At 39.9% G+C, this 21,254-nt stretch overlaps 2 protein-coding genes across 32 annotated transcripts in view; one reads left to right on the top strand and one right to left on the bottom strand.

Annotated features, from left to right (window-relative positions):
• LOC125779273 (uncharacterized) overlaps positions 1-21,254 on the bottom strand; it is an 854,525-nt gene that overhangs the window by 137,870 nt on the left and 695,401 nt on the right. The gene's annotated exons all lie outside the window — the stretch shown is intronic.
• LOC105222136 (retrovirus-related Pol polyprotein from transposon 412) overlaps positions 1,904-21,254 on the top strand; it is an 82,431-nt gene continuing 63,080 nt past the window's right edge. For 8 of the 31 annotated variants that reach the window (XM_049460469.1, XM_049460476.1, XM_049460472.1 and 5 more), the window contains exons 1-2: positions 1,904-15,733; positions 15,872-16,370. In XM_049460469.1, the coding sequence (XP_049316426.1) occupies positions 2,631-4,439 (1,809 nt within the window). In that variant the 5' untranslated portion in view covers positions 1,904-2,630 and the 3' untranslated portion in view covers positions 4,440-15,733; positions 15,872-16,370. The other 23 variants (XM_049460479.1, XM_049460481.1, XM_049460484.1 and 20 more) reach the window with 16 other exon arrangements.

Raw genomic sequence — 21,254 nt, forward strand, 5'->3', positions numbered from 1 at the left:
GACGAATTAAGCACTTTAAAAAATGACGAAGAAAATTTAAAAGCAGAAGTTCTTCAATTAAGTAATCGTGTGCGAGAACTGCAACTGCATGGCCCTGCACCATCAACAAATAATCAAAGATTGAAGGCACCCACATTCGATGGAAGTATTCCATTTCAAATTTTCAAACTTCAGTTTGAAAAGACAGCAATGACCAATAACTGGAATGCAGCGGACAAAGTAGCGTCCTTGTTTGTATCATTGAAAGGACCTGCGGCAGAAATCCTTCAGACTATTCCAGACTGTGAACGGGATAACTATGAGGCATTGATGAGTGCGATAGAAAGACGATATGGTAGTGAGCACCGGAAACAAATATACCAGATCGAACTGCAAAATAGGGATCAGAAGATGAACGAGTCATTGCAAGAGTTTGCAACTGAAATAGAACGACTGGCTCATTTGGCAAATGCAGATGCACCTGTGGATTACATTGAGAGGGTAAAAATTCAATGTTTCATAAATGGAATTCGTGATGTGGACACCAAACGCGCCACAAATGCATTGCCAAAAAGAACGTTTGCTGAAACGATTTCGCACGCCCTCACACAGGAAACAGCTTCCCTACTAAGTAAACCAGCACACAAAGTACAAAGGGTTGAAATGGAACAACCGGCGCTGATGGAGGAAATATTGAAGACTCTGAAGACAATTGCTGCACCGCGAGTAAATACAACAGGCAGATATTTCAACTGTGGAAAAGCGGGTCACTTTGCCCGAAATTGCAATATAAAAGTAAACCCATCAGAACGGAAACAACCAACAGATAACGAGGACGGAGCATTCACATCTCACAAGTCGTTAAACTAAAACGGAACAGTTCAAAAGGGCGTGAGCTGGTTCCCACAACTATTTGCCCCGCCATCTCGATATCACAAATAGGTCGCCATGACAACAATCTTACTATCAACGGTATCGTAAATGGACGACTGTCAACGCTTACTTTGGATACTGGTGCCACACATTCAATTATCCGACCGGATGTGGTAAGAGGAACGGTTGAACCATTAGTCGGTTGCAAGCTTCGAACGGCCACCGGAGAGGAAGCAGCTGTCGCGGGAAAAGTGTTTTGCGAAGTGATGATTGGTACCCTGGAAGTTAATCACACCTTCATCGTAGCAGAAATCACGGATGAAATTATAATGGGAGTAGATTTCATGATTGATCACGGGGTCACTTTGGATTTAAACAAGCAAATGCTGTTTTGCCAGAACATGGAGATGCCTATAAACACCGGATATGTGACCAACGCTGAAAGTAAGAGGGTGATTGTTGATGATAATCAGAGTATTCCACCAAAATCTGAGGCGATTGTATGGGCTAAAGTGAATGGAGGAGGTGGGACTGAAGAGTTGTGGATTGTGGAACCAACAAAAATAGATACACCCATATTGGTAGGAAGAACGCTTGTGAAAACTAGAGAAGACGCCACCATTCCGGTCAGAGTAGTGAATGAATTCAACACGCCTATAAGTCTGAAGAAAGGAGCAGTAATTGGACAGTGCCAGAATATAAGTGCAATAGCACGATGCGAACGGTCACAACAGAAGCCTACTATTGAGCCACAGCAGATAAGTCCTACACTCCTAAATAATTTGCTGAACGAACTGCATGGAAATGAAAAATTAAAAGCAGAAAAACTATTAGAAAAATACGCATCCATATTTGCAAACGAAGGAAACACAGGAAGAACCGGCATTGTCAAACATCGCATAAATACTGGAGACGCTAAACCAATCCGACAAGCTCCGCGTAGGGTTCCACTAGCAAAACGTGAGGATGCTAACAAAATTATTGAAGACATGCACAAAAACGGTGTAATCGAACCTTCAATAAGTCCATGGAGCTCACCTATCGTCTTAGTTAAAAAGAAAGATGGTAGCACCCGTTTCTGCGTAGATTATAGGAAGTTGAATGATGTCACAAAGAAAGACAGTTATCCTCTACCAAGAATCGACGATACATTAGACACCTTGTCTGGAGCGAAATGGTTTTCTACATTAGATCTACAAAGTGGATATTGGCAAGTCGAGATTGATGAATGTGACCGTGAAAAGACCGCTTTCAGTATGGGCGACGGGTTATGGGAATTCTCTGTGATGCCATTTGGGTTATGTAATGCGCCTGCAACGTTCGAGCGACTGATGGAACATGTGTTAAAAGGACTCAACTGGACGACATGTTTGGTGTATCTTGATGACATTATCATCATGGAAAAAAGTTTTGATGATCATCTGAAAAATCTAGAGGAAGTCTTTCAGTGAATAGCATCAGCCGGATTACGCTTGAATCCCCAAAAGTGCTCATTATGGAAGAAGCAGGTCACATATCTCGGACATAAAGTGTCAACTGAGGGGATTCACACCGAGGAGGGAAAAATAAAAGCAGTTAAAGATTGGCCTCAACCCACCAACATTCACGAACTCCGCAGCTTCCTCGGCTTATGCACGTATTATCGCCGTTTTGTACCTGGATTTGCGAACGTGGCTAGAAGTTTACATGATTTATCAAAGAAGAATCGCCCGTTTGTATGGCAGTTGGAACAAGAAAAAGCGTTTGAGCAGCTTAAAGAACTACTTTGTACGGCGCCGATGTTGGCTTATCCAATACCTGGAAAGAAATTCATCCTGGATACAGATGCGAGCGCTTATGGAATTGGAGGTGTCCTGTCTCAGCTCATCGACGGACAAGAAAGAGTAATTGGGTATTACAGCAGAGTGCTCGGGAAACCAGAGAAAAACTACTGTGTGACGCGAAAAGAACTACTAGCTGTGGTGGAATGTGTAAAACATTTCCACAAGTATTTGTATGGACAACGATTCTTGCTGAGGACTGATCATGCAGCATTAAAATGGTTATTACAGTTTAAGAATCCGGAAGGCCAAATTGCACAATGGATCGAAAGATTACAGAATTACGACTTCGAAACGGAACATCGAAAGGGGATTCACCACAAAAATGCGGATGCATTATCACGTCGCCCTTGTCCCCTGGAATGTATACATTGCTCCAAATCAGAAGGAAAAGAAGGTATAATCGACGTGCGATTACTGAATATAGAACCTGAAGATGATTGGACTCCTCACCGCATCAGAATCAATCAGCTGGAGGACCCTGATCTTGCAAAGCTGATAATAGCCAAAGAAAATGGGGTACGACCACCAAAGGAACAAATAAGTAGTGAGAGTCCAACTGCAAAAGCATATTGGGCCCAATGGAACAGCATAAACCTCGTTAATGGATACCTTCATCGTACCTGGGAAAGTGAAGATGGCAAACAGTCTCGTCTGCTGATCATAGTACCGAAGTCTATGATCCCGAAAGTGTTGAAAGAATATCACAATGGACCTAGTGGAGGGCACCTTGGGATTACAAAAACTATAGAGAAGATTAAACAACGATTCTACTGGATCGGTTGTCGAGATTCCATAGCAGAATGGATAAGTAATTGCGTAGAGTGCATGGCAGCTAAAGGTCCTAAAGCCAAGAGTCGCGGTAGGCTACAACAGTACAACGTGGGATCACCATTTGAACGAGTCGCAATGGATGTTGCAGGTCCGTTTCCAACCAGTACGGCCGGAAACAAATATCTACTGGTTGTCATGGACTATTTCAGTAAATGGCCAGAAGTATATGCCTTAAAAAACCAAGAAGCGAAGACAGTAGCCGAAGCGTTTGTAGAAAATTGGATAACAAGGTTCGGAGTGCCCGTCGAATTACACTCACATCAAGGCAGGAATTTCGAATCTTCCATTTTCCAAGAAGTCTGTACATTATTGGGCATCCACAAGACACGGACAACAGCGTTACATCCACAATCAGATGGAATGATAGAAAGATTCAACCGAACGCTCGAAGAACATCTGCGGAAAATCGTTGATAAAGATCAACGGAATTGGGACAAGTGCATCCAGATGTTCCTGCTGGCGTATCGTTCAGCGAAGCACGAGACAACTGGTTACACGCCAGCAAAGATTATTTTCGGATCTGATCTGCGACTCCCTGCTGATCTTAAGTTTGGAACGAATCCTACAGCTGTAAAAAATGATGGAGATTATTGTTCTGCCTTAAAGGAAGAAATGAATGAATTGCATCTAATGGTAAGACAGCATACGCATCTGATGAGCAATAAGATGAAGGACCGGTTCGATCAAGCGGTAAATTCAAAAGGTTTTGAAGAAGGTGATCTGGTCCTGTTGTACAATCCACTTCGAAAGAAAGGCTTGTCCCCGAAACTGCAGACAGCCTGGGAAGGACCCTATATGGTGATGAAACGACTTAATGACGTGGTATACCGCATACAAAGAAATGGAAAAGCACGATGTAAAATGAAAGTAGTACATTTGGAGAGGCTCGCCCAATTTGGTTCAAGAGGATTTGTGCCTAATCGGGACGATTAGGCTTTAGTGGAGGGCAGTGTTACAAAAGTAGTATTAAGTTGTATTTGTATTACTATATGCATCCCTGATTATGAACAATAGCTGTAGGTATATGGAATAGCGTTTGTCTTGTTGTAGACATCTGGCGCCACGGCTGTTTGCTTGTCGAAACAATAGACATCTGGCGCTGCACTGTCTGCTTGTCTAGTTAAAAAATTGCTGAGTCTGGCGCCGCGACTGTCTGCTTGCGTCTGGCGCCGTATAGCATTATGTTCTGGTAATTTCCAGACGCAATATTCTAGAAGGACACGTCGGCATCAGCGAGAAGTGCGTGGCTATATAAGCCGTGGCAGCGCCAACGTAATCAATAAGTGCTAAGAGTAAACTGCTAAAGTGTAGACGAGTTGTGAAATAAAGAGTTGCTGAATTAAATTAAACAGTGTTGATTTTATTTGTCAATCCAGAGATACGAACCTAACAAAGTAAACTAGCAAGCAGTAAATTCGTAACAGTATAATAATTTTATTTCTTTTTAGAGCTTCAAAATGTGAAAGAACAACTCAGGAGCAGCTGCAGCATCACAGGGTATTATCTCAACATAAATATCTTTTTATCCGCACATGTATTCAATACATATGTACATATTTACAAATAAAATTTTGTCTGAATTATTTAAACATAAATACAAGGTGCGTTCCAAAGTAAACAAGACTTAAAAAAAAACAGAACAAATGGTTTTTACACGGTCCAAAATCATGTCGGACGAGTGTTTTAGCTCGTAGGCCGATATGGCCGCCAGTATACCGGTGCAAACCATTTGAATGGCTTCTACGTCTACATAACGCTTTCCTTTCATTGGTAACTCCATTTTTCCGAAAAGGAAGATGTCGCAAGGTGCCATATCAGGTGAATACGGGGAGTGGTTAATGAGTAAAATGTGATTTTTGGTCAAATAATCAGTCACAAGCTCGATCGATGAGACGGCGCATTATCGTGCAACAAACGCCAACTTTCATCTTTGCGATATTTAGGCCGAAAACATCGAATACACCGCACCAAACACCAACGTAGAATACCGCATTAACGTTTTGACCGGCTGGAACAAATTCTTTGTGGACAATACCCATGGAATCATAAAAACAAATCGTCATTGTCTTCACTTTTGACTTCTCCATACGCGATTTTTTGGGTTTCGGCTCGTCCGTCGCCTTTTATTGAGCACTCTGGAGTTTCGTTTCGGGATCATATTGAAAACACCACGTTTCGTCACCAGTCACAATATTGTAAAGGAAGTTTTTGTCCTTCTTGACCTTTTTAATGATGTCTTTCGAATGTTGGATTCTAAGCAATTTTTGGTCGTCAGTCAATTTGTGCGGAACAAACCTTGCACACACCTTTCGTAAGCCCAAATGTTCGGTTAAAATGCAATAAATCGATGTTTTGGAGAAGTTCAATTCCATTTCCATGAATTTCAATGATGATTTCGGCTGATTTTTGATAAATTCACGCACAGTTTCGATGGAATTTCCGGTGATCACAGATTTTGATTGGCCCACATGTTGATCGCAATTATGTCCTCACGACCACTTCGAAAACGTTGAAACCTCGTGTACTCTGCTACGGTATAGGCAATCATTGCCATAAATTTCATCAATTGAAACGTTTCGGTAAAAGTTTTACCAATTTTAAAACAAAATTTAATGCTGGCTCATTGTTCGAAGCTCATTTGCGCACCAATAACACAAACATACTGACGCTTAAAACGCAATAACTTCACTTCCAATTGATGAAATATTATGAAATTCTCACTGGAAAATCGATAAAGACGATTCTAACGCAGCAGTCAACATTTAGATGGCGCCACCAGGGGGCGCTAGATTCCTGTTTTCTTTGGAACGAACCTTGTATGTATACATATGTATGTCTCTTTATTCATACTTATAAGGAACGAAGCCCACGAAGTAATACATAGCCGGCTGAACCGCGATGAGGTAGTTTGAAACCTCAGGACGGGCATAAGCTACTTTCTATTGTTTTATGTTAAAAGTTGTGACTTTCGTAAATAAAAAAATTATATTTAAAAACATAAGCATGTGTTCAATATTCATGTAAGAATCATTTGAACATTTTTATCGTTAAAAATGCAAAATAAAATCACACAGCTACTGGCAGGGTACAGTGGTTTTTGTTTACATACCGATTTAGTATTATGATATTTGTTTTCACACACCACAAATTTGTGAGGTATTTGCGAGCATTTGAGCTTTTGAAATCACGTCAGCATACGGAAAACTTCACAATAGTGAGTGGTGTTATCATTAGTTTACCTTTACCCAAGTCAACAACCCTTGTTTACATCTAGGTCATCCCCTTTTGTTTACATTTTATTACCGATCACATATAAGGCAATAGCAGATCGAGTTTAGGTACTTCTCTGATATTTTATCATTTTTACCATTAATTCCTTATTTGGGGATTACTTTGAAGGCGACAAAATAAATATTGATGAATATAATTAAATTTGTTTGCGTTTTGTTTACAATTATACAAGTTAAAATAAATTGCATATAAAAATTATATTTCAAATCATAGGCACGTGTTCAGTATTCATGTAAAAATCATTGGAATATTTATTTTACTTATAAAAAATAAAACATCACATAGCTACTGGCAGGGTACAGTAATTTTTTTACACACATATTGTAATATTAACTTGCTAAAATAACGGGTGGGCCATCTGACGTTTTAAATTTGAATTATCTATATTTCGACATTGAAAACGTCAAATACCATTCGGAAAGTGACAGATATTCAGTAGATAGTCTAAAATTTACGAAATGGGTCGCTATTCACTATTCTACAGTTCGCAGATTGGGCAGAAGATCGTTTGACCGAGGATGGTCAATTTTACCGAAAAATCATGTTTTCTGACGAGGCTCATTTCCACCTCGATGGTTACGGTAACAAGCTGTATAGTGCGGATTTTGATCTGGTGGAATCATCAGCCCATTTTTCTTCGAAAATGAAGAAGGAACCGTAACCATCAATGGTGAGCGATATCGCGCAATGTTAACCGAATTTTTCTTCAAGCAAATTGAAGAGCAAAACTTGGACAAAATTTGGTTCCAGCAGGACGGCGCTACGTGCCATACAGCAAACGTTACACTCAATCTTTTACGCCCTATCTTCGAAATTTAAAAATTTTTATATGGCCCACCCTATAGAACGAATATACAAATTTTCAAGAAGAAGAAAAAAGCGTCATTTCGAGGGAAAATTTGGATTTTGAAAAGGTTGGATCTTTCGTCGGTAATTTTTAACCTTTGAATCATTTAAATGCCTAAATGATCACCAGAGACCACTACATCTTCCTTAAAAAGAATGCCCCACCCAACATTGACCTCATTAATTTTTCTTCAACGTGTCCTCGAGGAGAGAAGGTTTTGTCTGCTCAGAATATGCTTGGATTTCGTCAACATCTACATTTTTTTTGCCAATAATGTAGCACGATTACGTAGCCAGTTATGATCCAACAATTTAATTTTTTACTTTCCGGAATATACTCTCAATTAATAACTCTTTTTTTCGAGAACAGGAAAGCAGGTATTATCAGGCAGTATAATGCACTACTTAAGAAAGGTGAACGTTGACCAGTTAGTCAGCAATCATCAGACAGTGGTAAGGCAATACCACCGAAAACTTCAACGTTGAAGCTTAAATATTACATTATTTTGTGCAATATTTGGGAGCCATTATGCACAAATCTCAAAATTTGATCATCAACAATGCAACCATTCAACTATTTATGTTAGATGTTGCGTTAGGTTTGTAATGAGTTTCTATGCGTCGTTCGCCTTTACGTATAATGTAGCAAAGTAGCCGCAAAGCAAAAGACAATGAGATTTTCTGTTGTTATATTAAAAACACAAATTCAGCGATTGTTGCGATGAAATTATTCAACAAGGAAGTTATTTTAAATTTTGTGATCGGAAACAATTTTGTGGTTCCAAAACATTCAGAATGTTAGAAAAGGTCTTTGGCGATAACTGTTTGTCGCGACCAAGTATTTTTTGTCACGTCACGTTTTCGACTATTGAGGCTTGGTGCACTCCGAACTTTTTCCGATCGGCTAAACTATGAACAAGGAATACTATTTAAGTAATAAAAATCGTTTGCGCGAAGCTATTCATAAAAAAAGTCTGAAATTATGGGCCGACAGCTCTTGATCGGGAACGGTCCCCCCCGATGCCCGGGTGAGGTCGGAGATATAAATGCCTTCTCTACGGATACCGGCTCTGCGGACGAGTGACCAACCCTTTCCGGCTTACTCGTGGGATCAAATTTGAACGAAACTAACAATACAACAACAACTACAACAACAACCAAATTGACGACAACGGCGACGACTAAGGGAAACGACATGACCTAAAGAAATCCTATAACAGAATCCGAAGAGGACGAATTATTCGCCTCCAGCCAGGTGACGAGTAAGAGTACTGCCGGATAAACCAACCAAAGTATACCGGCAGATAAGGCAGGGAAAACAACAAATCTAAGGGAGGAAGCGTCCACCTCCAAAGCTGCCATGAGGACCAACCAAAGTGCACTGGCGGCTAAAGAAGAGAACAAGAAAAAGGGTAAGAAATTCCAGAATCAGCTGAGGAAAAACCGGTACCAGAGGGCAGTCTTCATATCGGGAAAGACAGCCAAAGACCAGGCAGAAGGTACCCCAGTTGACGAGGCGGAAACAAAGCGCCTCAAATCCATTGTGGAGGAATATGACAGTTTCCTGAAAAGGAAGCAATAATAATCTCTAGAAGAGAGCAAGCAGCCAAGCAATTTACAAAAAATGAATCGGTTTATTACAGAAATACCAGAAACTCTGCCCAAAAAACCTTGGCGGAGTGAAGGTGAACAAAGCAGTACAACAACGGCAAGACATTTCTGCGATATAGCTAGGGATAGCCAACGAGTGGCCAACATAGACGGTAATTTCTCCTCCCCGAGCACAATTCAGGAAAGATGGGTGGAGATCGACGTCAGATTGTCGAGTATGGTGCTAAGCTTTGTACTCGACAATCCTGCGGGTCTTCCTCCGGATTTCGACTCTTCTGAGACCCTCAGGGGTTACAGGGTCATCAAGTGCGCGGACCAGGCCTCGCTAGATTTCCTGACGGGTAGTGTTGCCAAAATCAGCAACGCCGTTGAAGGCCTCCAATTGAAGCCTATACCCGCCAGGGACATATCGAAGAGACCTCGTGCTCGCATTTGGCTACCCGCTCTAGAGAAGCCGGGGAAAAAACTCCTGAGGTGCATGGAGCTGCAAAACAAAGCTATACCTGGTATAGATGAGTGACAACTGATCAAGGAGGAAAAACCGAACATAGCAAGTAGACCAATTCTGGTGGCCATTTTCGATGAGTCCATTGAGGCTGTTAAGAAGACTGAATACAAAATCAGCTTCGGAATTCGCAAGCCCAGGCTAAAAATCTTCCAAGGCGACAAAGCGGCTGACGAAGACGACATGGAAAAGGTCGACGACGCCAGCCAGTTGCAGCGGAATATGAGCATCAAAGAAACCTGAGATGCCCTGTAACTTACGATGCGTACAGATCAACCTGCAGCACTTGAAGAGTGCTACAGCGCAGCTGACAACTCTCATAAACGAGAGGGGCATCGACATAAGCATAATACAGGAGCCCTGGGTTAATGAAGACACCATTAAAGGGCAAAACAGCAGCAACTATAACCTTTTTTACACACGAGACAAAGGTAAACCTAGGGCATGCATTCTTATCAATAAAAGTATAAATGCATTGGAATGTTGAACAGAAGGAAAATCCCTTCTTCCTGGTCTCGGCCTAGTTGGCTCATGTCGAGGACATACCACCGGCTCCGCTCACCACACTAGTAGAGGACAACAGGAAGGAAGATGTCCTAATAGAGTTTATGCAAACGCAAGGCACACTGCATGGGATAGCTCCAGTATAAACACCAGAGGTGAGTCACTCTTACAGTATATTCTGAATAGCAAATTAAGTATATGCAACAAGGGCGATAAGCCAATCTTTATTTTCCCAAGCTCTGATAGATTTCTGAGGTGGGAGGAAGTGCTGGGCCTCACGCTATCAACAGACACAGACAGTCTCGCTGTGGATAACTGGAGGGTATCCGATGAGCCTTTCATGTTGGATCATTCCTGGATACTCTTCAGCATCCGCGAGAAATACAGTACTTCTCTCATATATCGCAACAATTAAAGAACAGCGTGGGAAAAATTTACCAATATAGCAACAAAGTGCCTTGAAAAGGGAGGCAATAAGAGTATTAGTAATCCTCAGGAACTAGATTCAGAAATAGAGAAGTTGGAAAAAATCTTAACCACAACTTTCAATAAATCAGCATCGCTAACAGTTTTGAAAAAGAGAAAGTCTCTTCCTTGGTGGAACAGTGAGCTCAAGAATTTGAGGACACAACTAAGGAAAGCTTTCAATGAGAGTTCTAGAACCAAAATATGGCAGCCATATAAAGATATTATGAAAAGATACAAAAAAGCAGTCAGGAAAGCTAAAAAAACTCATGGCGATCTTTCTGCACATCGAGAGAAAGTTGCAGAGAAACCGCAAGGCTGAGTAAAATGCTATCCAAAGACAATGTAATACTGCCTATATTAGGACGGAGGGAAATGATTGAACCTCCTCGGCAAAAAAGTCTCTGGAGGTACTTATTACAACGCACTTCCCCGGGAGTCAGCAAACACCTTTAACGAGGGTTCAACCAGAACCACCGATAAACGCAGCTGATTACCGAGGCCAAATAGTAGACAAAAGTAAAATCAAGTATGGCATAAATAGCTCTGCACCATTTAAAGCAGCAGGTCCTGGCGGGATTATGCCCATAATGCTGCAAAAACTGGTAGAACCGATGGTTCGAAGGATTGAAGATATATACAAAGCAGCATTCAACTATCTTACATCCCAAAAAGTTGGAAAATAATTAAAGTTGTGTTCCTTCCAAAACCAGGCAGAAGAACACACGATAATGCAAAAGATTTTAGACCTATAAGCCTCACCTCCTTTAAGCTGAAGGTACTAGAAAGGCTAATAGACTTACATGTAAGAACAATAATGGCGGATAAGTTATCGAAGTCCCAACATGCGTACATAAAGGGCCGATCAACCGAAACTGTCCTTCACGAGGTGATAAGTGTAATTGAACAATCACTACACTACAAACAATACACTATGGCTGCTTTTCTAGACATGGAAGGCGCCTTCAATAATATAGAAGTAAATGCTATAATTAATTCTCTGACACATGGTGGCATAGATGACACTGTGTGCAGATGGATATTATCGATGATTGAGAATTAGAAGATTATAGCATCAAACGGCGCTATAACACAAATAAGTTATGTGAGTAGAGGGACACCTCAAGGAGGGGTCCTCTCCCCGCTTCTATGGGTTGTAACGCTGAACGAAATACTACTCCAACTAAATGGTGGGGGAGTGAAAGCAGTAGCATTTGCAGACGACATAGTGCTGTTGGTATTAGGCTGTCTCCTTCAACAGTCAGCGAGATTATGGAAAGAGCTCTACTAGGAGTTAACCCGAACAAAACAGAATTAATGCTATTCAAAAACAGAACCAAAAACCTCAGTTTCAACTTCCGGTACTAAACGGTACAACACTCACTCTATCCCCCACAGCTAAATACATGGGGGTGGAGATTGACACCAAACTGTCCTGGAAAATAAATATAGAAAAAATAATAAATAAAGCATATATGGCTTACTATACTTGTAAGAGATAGTATAATCATGTGGATGTATACGGCTGTCATAACACCTATACTTACATATGGAGCTCTGGTATGGTGGCCAGCGCTAAACATACAATACAACATTACAAAATTAAATGGAATACAAAGAGCAGCATGTCGGGTGTTACTGGTGCAATCAGGTCAAGTCCGACTGACACCCTCAATGTGGTCCTGCATCAACTACCCATGAACATCTTTATTCACAAAACAACAGCATTTGCGACTATAGAATAAAAGAATTGGGAGGTTGGAATCAGCAGAACTACGGACATAATGCAATCCTAAACAAGATCACCATTAATAAATCAGACTACATTCTCCCAAAGCTGGATTTCAATAAACACTTCCAGGTGAGGATACCATTTAGACGAGACGGGAGAAGAGGTTCAATAGGGGAGGAGGATACCATCTCAGTCTATACCGACGAGTCCAAAATGGACTGCGGAGTAGGCCCGAGGGTATTCTCCGCTGATCTTGTCATATCTCTCTCTATACGTCTACCGAACTCGGCTAGTATCTTCCAAGGGGAAGTACTAGGCATAGAAAAAGCCTGCTAAGTTCTATTGGAAAACTACGAAAATATACAAAAAACAACTATATTTACGGATAACCAGGCGGCGCTCCTGGCCTTGTCTTCGCCCATGACAAATTCCAGTATAGCCCACAACTGCAAGAAAGCACTAACCGCAATAAAAGACAAGCTCCAACTAGACTTGATCTGGGTTCCCGGTTACAGGAACATTTTCGGTAAAGAAAAAGCAGACGAGTCGGCAAAGGCAGGAGCTTTCCGTAACGAATCCGAGGCGGAGCTAATACCAAGCCCGCTAGGATCGATCAAACGAGAGATCAATAGACAATTTCAACAAGTTGCAAATAACAGGTGGAAAAGCATTACAAAATGCATCATAACTAAACAATTATGGCCAACATATGACGGGAAAAGAACCAACGACTTATTTAATAAGTCAAGGAAAAGTATCTACAGAGTAACAGCTACCACATCAGGGCAGTGGCCATTTGGTTAACATGCGTCCAAAATGGGTATGCCGTACAACATCTGCCGAGGCTGCGCAATAGCAGGGAACAAGGAAACACTTTTCCACTTTCTCTGTGAATGCCCAGCCCTAGCACACATCCGACACAAAACACTTGGAATCCATCAAGCACCAAACCTTGAATAGAGTTCTACTAAAAGCATATCAGACATAAGTAGTTTCATCGAAACTTCAAAATGGTTTGAGAGAGAAGGTGAAACGTGATAGCAGATACAGAAGGTTCTACGAATAGTGTATCAAAATGGCACACCAAGTGCTAATTGAGCCCCATAGACAACAGGGCTGCACTCCTACCTACCTACCTATAATATTAAAAGAGGCATGTAAAAAATTTCAGGTCGGTTTTTCAAAAACTAAGGGACTACTTTGCGTACATACAGACAGACAGATGGACTCAGGTCATCATGCTGATCATTTATATATACATTTTGTAAGATCTCAGATGATTTCCTAATATAGTTTTGATATTGATCCAGGATTAATATAATACTTTTCACTCTTTACTTTCGACGTAAAGCTTTTATTTTGATCACAAAGTACTACATTATAAATACATCACTTTAGGTTTTTATTTGGATACGCCAGCTGCAGTAAATGTTGAATTTGGTGGTTGGTTAGCTCGATAAGTTTAGAACATGATTTCCTGTTAAATTTTAATACTTGTTTTTTAAATTTAAAATTTTCGGACGAAAAGTCAAAAATAAAATAAATAAATAAAAATAAATATATGTACTTATTCTTTTGCACTGTTATTTCGAATAATTCGGGTTGTATTTTTATTAAATTTTTTAAGAAAATTGTAAACCATCGAGAACTTATTTAATGTGGCTTTTATACACTTGTGGCCAAGTGGCAATTTAGTGAGCGCCTATGAGATTATTCCTAGAAGTCAGCTAATATTTTACTCAGAATGTAATAACACGAACTTTTTTTAGTTCATAACCGGTGAATAATAATCAAATTCGTTGCTTTAATCGAAAAAAAGGTCAATACTACATTTACGTATTTTCTTCTTTTACTTATTATTTCTCTTTAGTACTTACTATAGCAGTGTATATAGCAATTTGATATGATATTGAAGTGGAAATTAACAAACCTATTGTGAAAGGCTAGTGGGTTATAGTGGTCATAATTATTGTATAGTATACTGAAAGAGGAAGGCTACACAAATCGGTCTACTTAAAAACGACGCTAACAAACCCTGAGTTTTTATTTTAGGTAATCGTTTGGAAAGTATACAAAAATAATGGCCTTCATTAGAATTGACAGATTCATAAAAAATTAAAATTTTTAATTTAAATTTTTTATTTTTTTTCTAGTAATCTATTTTAAAAAAGTAAAGACATAAGTATAATTAAATAAGGTTTCGATTTGACTTAAGAGAAATTTGAAAAAAATAATGTAATAGTTTAAAATATAAAGTCTGTTTTTGTTGATCCAGTTCTAACCCAAACATCTTGCGGTTACCATCATTTTAATAAAAAAAATTTATGCTAATAATTTTTAAATTATTTAATTTTTATACAAAATGGCGGCAATAGACCTTAGGTCGCGGTGCAGTCATCAAGGCAATTTCTATGCTATTTTAGAATTTTTATAGATGTATTAAAAAAATCTATGAAAATTGCATACAGCCTTACTTAAAAAGCTGAATATCTCGAGAAGTATTAATGATCGCGGTTTTGACCTCGCAACTTTTTTATAGCAAATAAAATTTCCTAAAAATTTGTCTTGAACATTTTTCCTATAGCTCCTGTCATTTACGAGATATATACAAAAAATAGCGAAATTCTTGGAAAAATCGGATTTAGAGTTCCGTACTACCTCGCCGGTGTGAGTTACCACTTTGCTGCACTGGGCACTTTTGTAGAGAGAACAATTCTGAGAAATATGGGTCTAATGTCAAAGCGATGCCATAAAATACCTCTGATCTGTAGGAATTTAAAGATAAAAACTCACGATTGTAGTGTATTTTCTATGGAAAATTTTCAGAGGCCTTGGTCCAGTTCTTAATGTTAATATTAAGGGCTAAAATTTTCAGGGAATTTTTTTTAGGGTATTTACAAGGAAATTTCGTGACGGGACCGAGAAAAATTAATTGTTCAAAAAACACCCTAATGTACATATACGAGTATGTTATATGTGTATGTATATAGGAATAATCAGAGAACTAACAAACAAGAAACATAACAACAAGTCTCCGCTATCGGAACTCTAATACATTCAAAGAATTAGCGTGAAACTATCGCATATGCATACATATCGTGAAACTCATCAGGTTCATAATACACGTAGTAATAAACTCATTGGAACTTTAAAAGATATCTCAGGTAGCGCTGTTGCGTTATTAATCGATAGTTGGTTTACAGTGATACGATTATTACAAAATTTTAATCACAGCGCCACCAAGTTTAGAGAATGGTTTCAAATTTGTTCGAAGTTAATTAAAATTTTAAGAAAATCTGGATTTTTTTCTTGTTTATATATATATCGGATATAGATTTAGTTCATTTTCGTAAATTATTTAATAACCCTTTCAACATTTGTAAACATACAAATTCTCTCTATTCAAACCAGCGAATTTTTAGTGGCAACATCGTTATAATCTCTCGCCACTTTTTGTATACAGACTCATACTCGTGATGTAATGTTATTTAATAAAGTTCGCATAAATTCCCATTTTACAAGGCTCGTTTGCCATAACACGTTGTATATACATACTTATGTATACTTGTTAACGTTCTCAAAGCATTTAACGCGTATTAGCCGATTTGCTGCTGCGACGCCAACTATGTACATTGTGCGATTAGAAGCATTTTATTCTTTCAAATTGAAATATTAAAGTTTTGTAAACATTTTTGTTAAAAGCTTGAAATATGTAATGTTATTGTACAATGATTTGTGAAAATAATGTGTACGTGGGAAATTAATGTAACGTGTGAAAGACTACAACCTTGATATGCACAATGCAAAGTACACAATGCAACGAAGGTCAACAAAATACAAAGTGACGGTAACATATGAGGAAATAAACTACAGTAAAAGCATTGAAAGAAACAATTTCATTAAATTTGTGGTAAATGCAGTACTTAACAACAGTTAGCCTTCATACTATATACGTCTATAATAAATATATAAAAGAGTTGATGTATGTTAATGTCAATTGCAGTTGATACATTTTTTCACACACGCACTTGTAGTTTTGGGGTTGTTTCGTGGTGGAAAGTAAACGTTTAGTGTATGATATCGTGCTTTATAATTTTATTACAAACTGAAAAGTATGTCCTGTTTGGTATACGAATGCATCAAGTGTATCTCAGAAGCGTACATTCTTAGTTTAATAATAAACTGTATTTGATAAATATTTTTCTAGACAGTATGAATAAATTATGTATATGTGTGTGTGGCACAAGAAAATATATAGAAAGTATACTAAAACAGCTAGGTTGTTGTTGTACTAAAACATACCATACAAATTACCTTCCGATGTTTTTTTGAAAAATGAAAAACTTTGATTCTGCTTGTGGATTATTTTTATTTGGTCTTTTAAATTTTTTACATCAAATCGAGAATATAATATCATGTAAACGGACACTGTCACAGTTGATTGCCATTTGAGCCCTTTTTATGGCATTTTCCATCACTTTGGCCAGAACTTCCGGCGATAGGTCCTCACATTCTTGACGGATATTGTCTTTAAGAGCTGCAAGAGCCTGAGGCTTGTTGACATAAACCCGCGACTTCAAAAAGCTCCACAAAAAGAAGTCTGGAGCGGTCAAATCAGGCGATCTTGCTGGCCAGTGTAAATCGCCAAAACGGGAGCTTAGGTGCCCGGGAAATGCATCCTTCAACATATCGGTTTTGACACGCAGTGTAGCATACCATTGTTTATTTACGTGTTTTTTGCATGTGTTTACTACACAAATGTCAAAACAAAACTGACATTTGAAGTCAATTGCAAAATTTATAGCATCTTCTGATCATCTTCTGACTTTTGCGCCACCCTGTTCTTTATATTTTATAAAATCCTCCCATCTGTCAACTTTTTAATAATTTTACTGATATAGTTATAAAAGCGGGTTCATTCCGATTATGTACACCCGCTTGTCGTGATAATGGAACTCATCTCAAGTTGTAGCAACTAAGGTTTAGATGTTTTGAAAACCTAAAATACTTGTGAATAATATATATTTTTAAGATTTTTTGAAGAATGCACGTTACGTTCTTACATTTTAGTACAATTAGTATTTAAAGGTGATAATTTTAAAGTAATGTGTAAAATGTTTGAGTTTTATTTTTGAATAAACCAAAATCAAATTTTAAACAGTGATGGACTTTATATAGGCAGCGTAAATTATTTTTTCACGAAGAGTTGTTTTGAGGATTTTCAGCTGTGATATGAAATGTAGTGTAGATGTCTTGCCAAATTTTGTAATTTGTTTCATCCAGTCAACAGACACTTTGGACATGATGCTACAAATCATTACTTAAACGAAATTGTATACAGTGAAGTTTATTTAATTCGTAAATTCTTTTAATTACTATACATTAAACAAGTTTTTTTTTACCGATAATTAAAGCATCTTTTTAAAAATTACCAAATACATTCGATTTAATATATAATCTATATAAATAAAAATAAACCGCCAAAATGTATGTACGCTCATAACTTTCATACGACTGAACCAAATTTGATGATTCTTTTTTTATGATGTTCGTTGAGATTCAGGGATGGTTTCTGCGGAGAAAAAAAATTCGAATAATTGCCGGAAAACCCCTGAAAACAGCCCTTTTCTTTTTCTCATACAAACGAATGAATGTTTGTTCGTTAGTAACGCTAAGAGAACGGCTGAACCAATATTGATGAAATTTTAAGAGGTTGTTCGTCGTGGATCAGGAAAGGTTTAGAAATAAAGAACCTGTATGTCTTTCATGAGGAAAAGTCGGAAAATTGAACAATTCCAAAAAGTTAATTTTTTCCATACAAATGTTTTTATTCAATTTTTTTGTTTTGTTTTTCAATTATTTAAATCTTTCAAATTTGGCGTTTGCTTCAAAAAATTTTGAAAATTATTCTGTGAAAATGTTATGTGCTTTTCACACAAAGTGATCAATTACAGCTTGACATTTGTCACGATGCCATGAAGAGGTCGCGCTTGTATCGGTCGGCGTTCTTTTTGGCATCAACATACATTAGCACCCCAAGCCAAATGAACGAGTACTCCCAGGATGCGATGCCATACGTGCGGTATTATGGGTCGCGATCAATCAGAAAGGAGGAAGAATCGAAAATCGCGATCGTCACGATGTCATAGCAAGCCAATTCCCACGACAGCCGGTTCTACGCACCGGAATTGACTCGGATTTCATCCGACCAAGGGCTGTTCTTTCCCCGTTTGGATCGGTGAGTACTAATTTGTGTGTGTCGTCATTGAGTCCAACCCGGGCCCGGAGGAATTTTTCTATTGCGTCTGTGCTAAAAGGACCTCGGTCAGGTGTAACACATGCAATGGATGGAGCCATCTTAAGACCTGTTCAGGCCTTAAGACCCACAGGGAGTGGACCACGCGTTACGTGGCCCCATGTTGCCTGCGCAATACTGCGACACAAGCCTCTACGGCTGTGCAATCTGCACATAGTTCGCGCGCCGCGCCGCCACTCAATCAGAGTGGCCAACCGAGGACCTCTACGGTCAGGAGCTCAACCAGGCAACATAGCTCCCACTCTGACTTGTCAAATTGTAGAAGACATCGACCCCAGGGATACTACCCTAGAATGTCAGGGCATAGCTATCTGGTCAGGCGATGTCGAGCTGGAAATATTTAATATATACATCTTCCCAGTTACATGTTGCCCTACAGGATATCACCCGAACATAGGTGCGCTACTTCGTGGTGAAAACCGTATGGTACTAGGCGACTTTAACGCGCACCACGATCTTTGGCATTCCTGCCTGTCAAATGATCGTAGGGGGATGGAGCTGGCGGAACAGATTGACGACTTGACACTCTGTACAATGAATGACGAAGCCCTCACCAGAGTTATGGGCACCTGTATCAGCTCGCCCGATATTACCATTGCTAGCGGTGGTCTGATAAATAGCATAACCTGGCGACCTATGCTAACTCTCGCATCATACCATCTGCCTATAATTATCTCGATCGAGAAGCCTCCTGATTTCGTTTCTATGGACAACCGTACCTTCATTAACTTTAAAAAAGCTAATTGGGTCGGCTTCATAGAATTTACCGAGAGCACCTTCAACGCTCTACCTATTCCTACGGACGTATGCGTTGGCGAACGTCAATTCCGCAAGGTGATCGCAGCAGCTACCGCTCGCTTCATCCCGGCTGGAAGAATAGCGGAAATCCGCCCCAATTTCCCAGCCGAAGCAGCTGTTCTAGCTAACGAGCGCGACACCTTACGCCATGCCGATCCCGGGGATCCCCGAATAAGGGATCTCAATTTGGAGATTCGGCACATGGTAAATCAACATAAGAGGACGAAATGGATAGAGCACCTGAAGTCCTGCAACCTCTCCACCGGTGTGAGTAAGCTTTGGGCTACTGCCAAAGCTTTGTTTAACCCGAAGAGACATGACGACCGATTTAAAGTTCAATTCAATGGTCATGTCTCTTCGGACCCGAAGAATTGCGCGAGCTATTTTAGCCGGCAGTTTACGCTGCACCCTTCGGTAGACAAAGCCAAGAGATGTGTTAACCGACGACTGCGCAAAATGCCAAACGACGGCGCGCCATTTACTTCCACCGATAAGGAGGTTCAGGGTGTCATCAACAAGGCAAAATCCTCCAAACCCATTGGCCCTGATGGAATCAACATGCTAATGCTAAAGCATCTAGGCTCGACGGGAGTAAGATATGTCACCAAGGTCCTCAACCTGTCGCTGACCACTCTTCAAATACCCGATGTGTGGAAAGTCGGAAGAGTGGGCCACTACTGAAACCTGGGAAGACCGCCAACAAAGGGGAATCTTATCGACCGATAACTCTCCTCTCCCCAGTAGTGAAGACACTTAAGGCCTTGCTACTCCCGACCTTTACTCACTACCTGAGCCTAGCCAGTCACCAGCATGGATTTCGAAATGTGCACAGCACCACCACAACGCTTAGCGTCATAAACGCCCAAATAGCCCGTGGCCTCAACCAGAAACCACCCTGTGAGAGAACGATCCTTGTAGCGATGGACCTGTCAAAAGCTTTTGACATGGTCAACCACACAACGCTACTGCAGGACATAGAAAAAACTACGCTTCCTCCAGGGTTAAAGAGGTGGACTATGAACTATCTGAACGGTCGTCAGGCATGTGTACTATTTCGAGGTGAAACATCCAAACTGAGAAGAATTAAACAGAGGGTTCCGCAGGGAGGTGTCCTCTCCCCGCTACTTTTTAACTTCTATATCTCGAAACTTCCCCAACCACCAGAGGGAGTTTCCATAACCTCGTACGCAGATGACTGCACGATATTGACGTCGGGCAATGGAATCGATGGCATGTGTTCGAAAGTAAACGGCTACCTCTCCGACCTTTCTCGTTTCCTCACTGCACGAAACGTCCAACTTTCACCCACCAAATCCACAGCGACCTTATTCACAAACTGGACGAAGGAGTATAGACTTGAACTTAATATTGCAGTCGATGGCGTCAAAATTCCGACTGTCAATAACCCTAAGATTTTAGGCGTAACCCTCGATAGTCTATGCTCGTTCTCTCCCCATAAGACCGCGATTATCGCCAAGGTACAGAGCCGCAACCTCAAATTGCTAGCCGGCAGCACATGGGGAAAAGACAAAGAAAGGTTGCTGGCAACATACAAGGCAATCGGCCGGCCGGTCCTCAACTATGCAGCACCAATATGGTCGCCTGGATGCAGTGGTACGCAGATGAGGAAACTTCAGACCTGTCAGAATACAGCACTCCGGACCACGACGGGATGCCTCT

The sequence above is a fragment of the Bactrocera dorsalis genome, chromosome 6, assembly GCF_023373825.1.
Source record: "Bactrocera dorsalis isolate Fly_Bdor chromosome 6, ASM2337382v1, whole genome shotgun sequence".
In the NCBI taxonomy this organism is placed as follows: domain Eukaryota; kingdom Metazoa; phylum Arthropoda; class Insecta; order Diptera; family Tephritidae; genus Bactrocera; species Bactrocera dorsalis.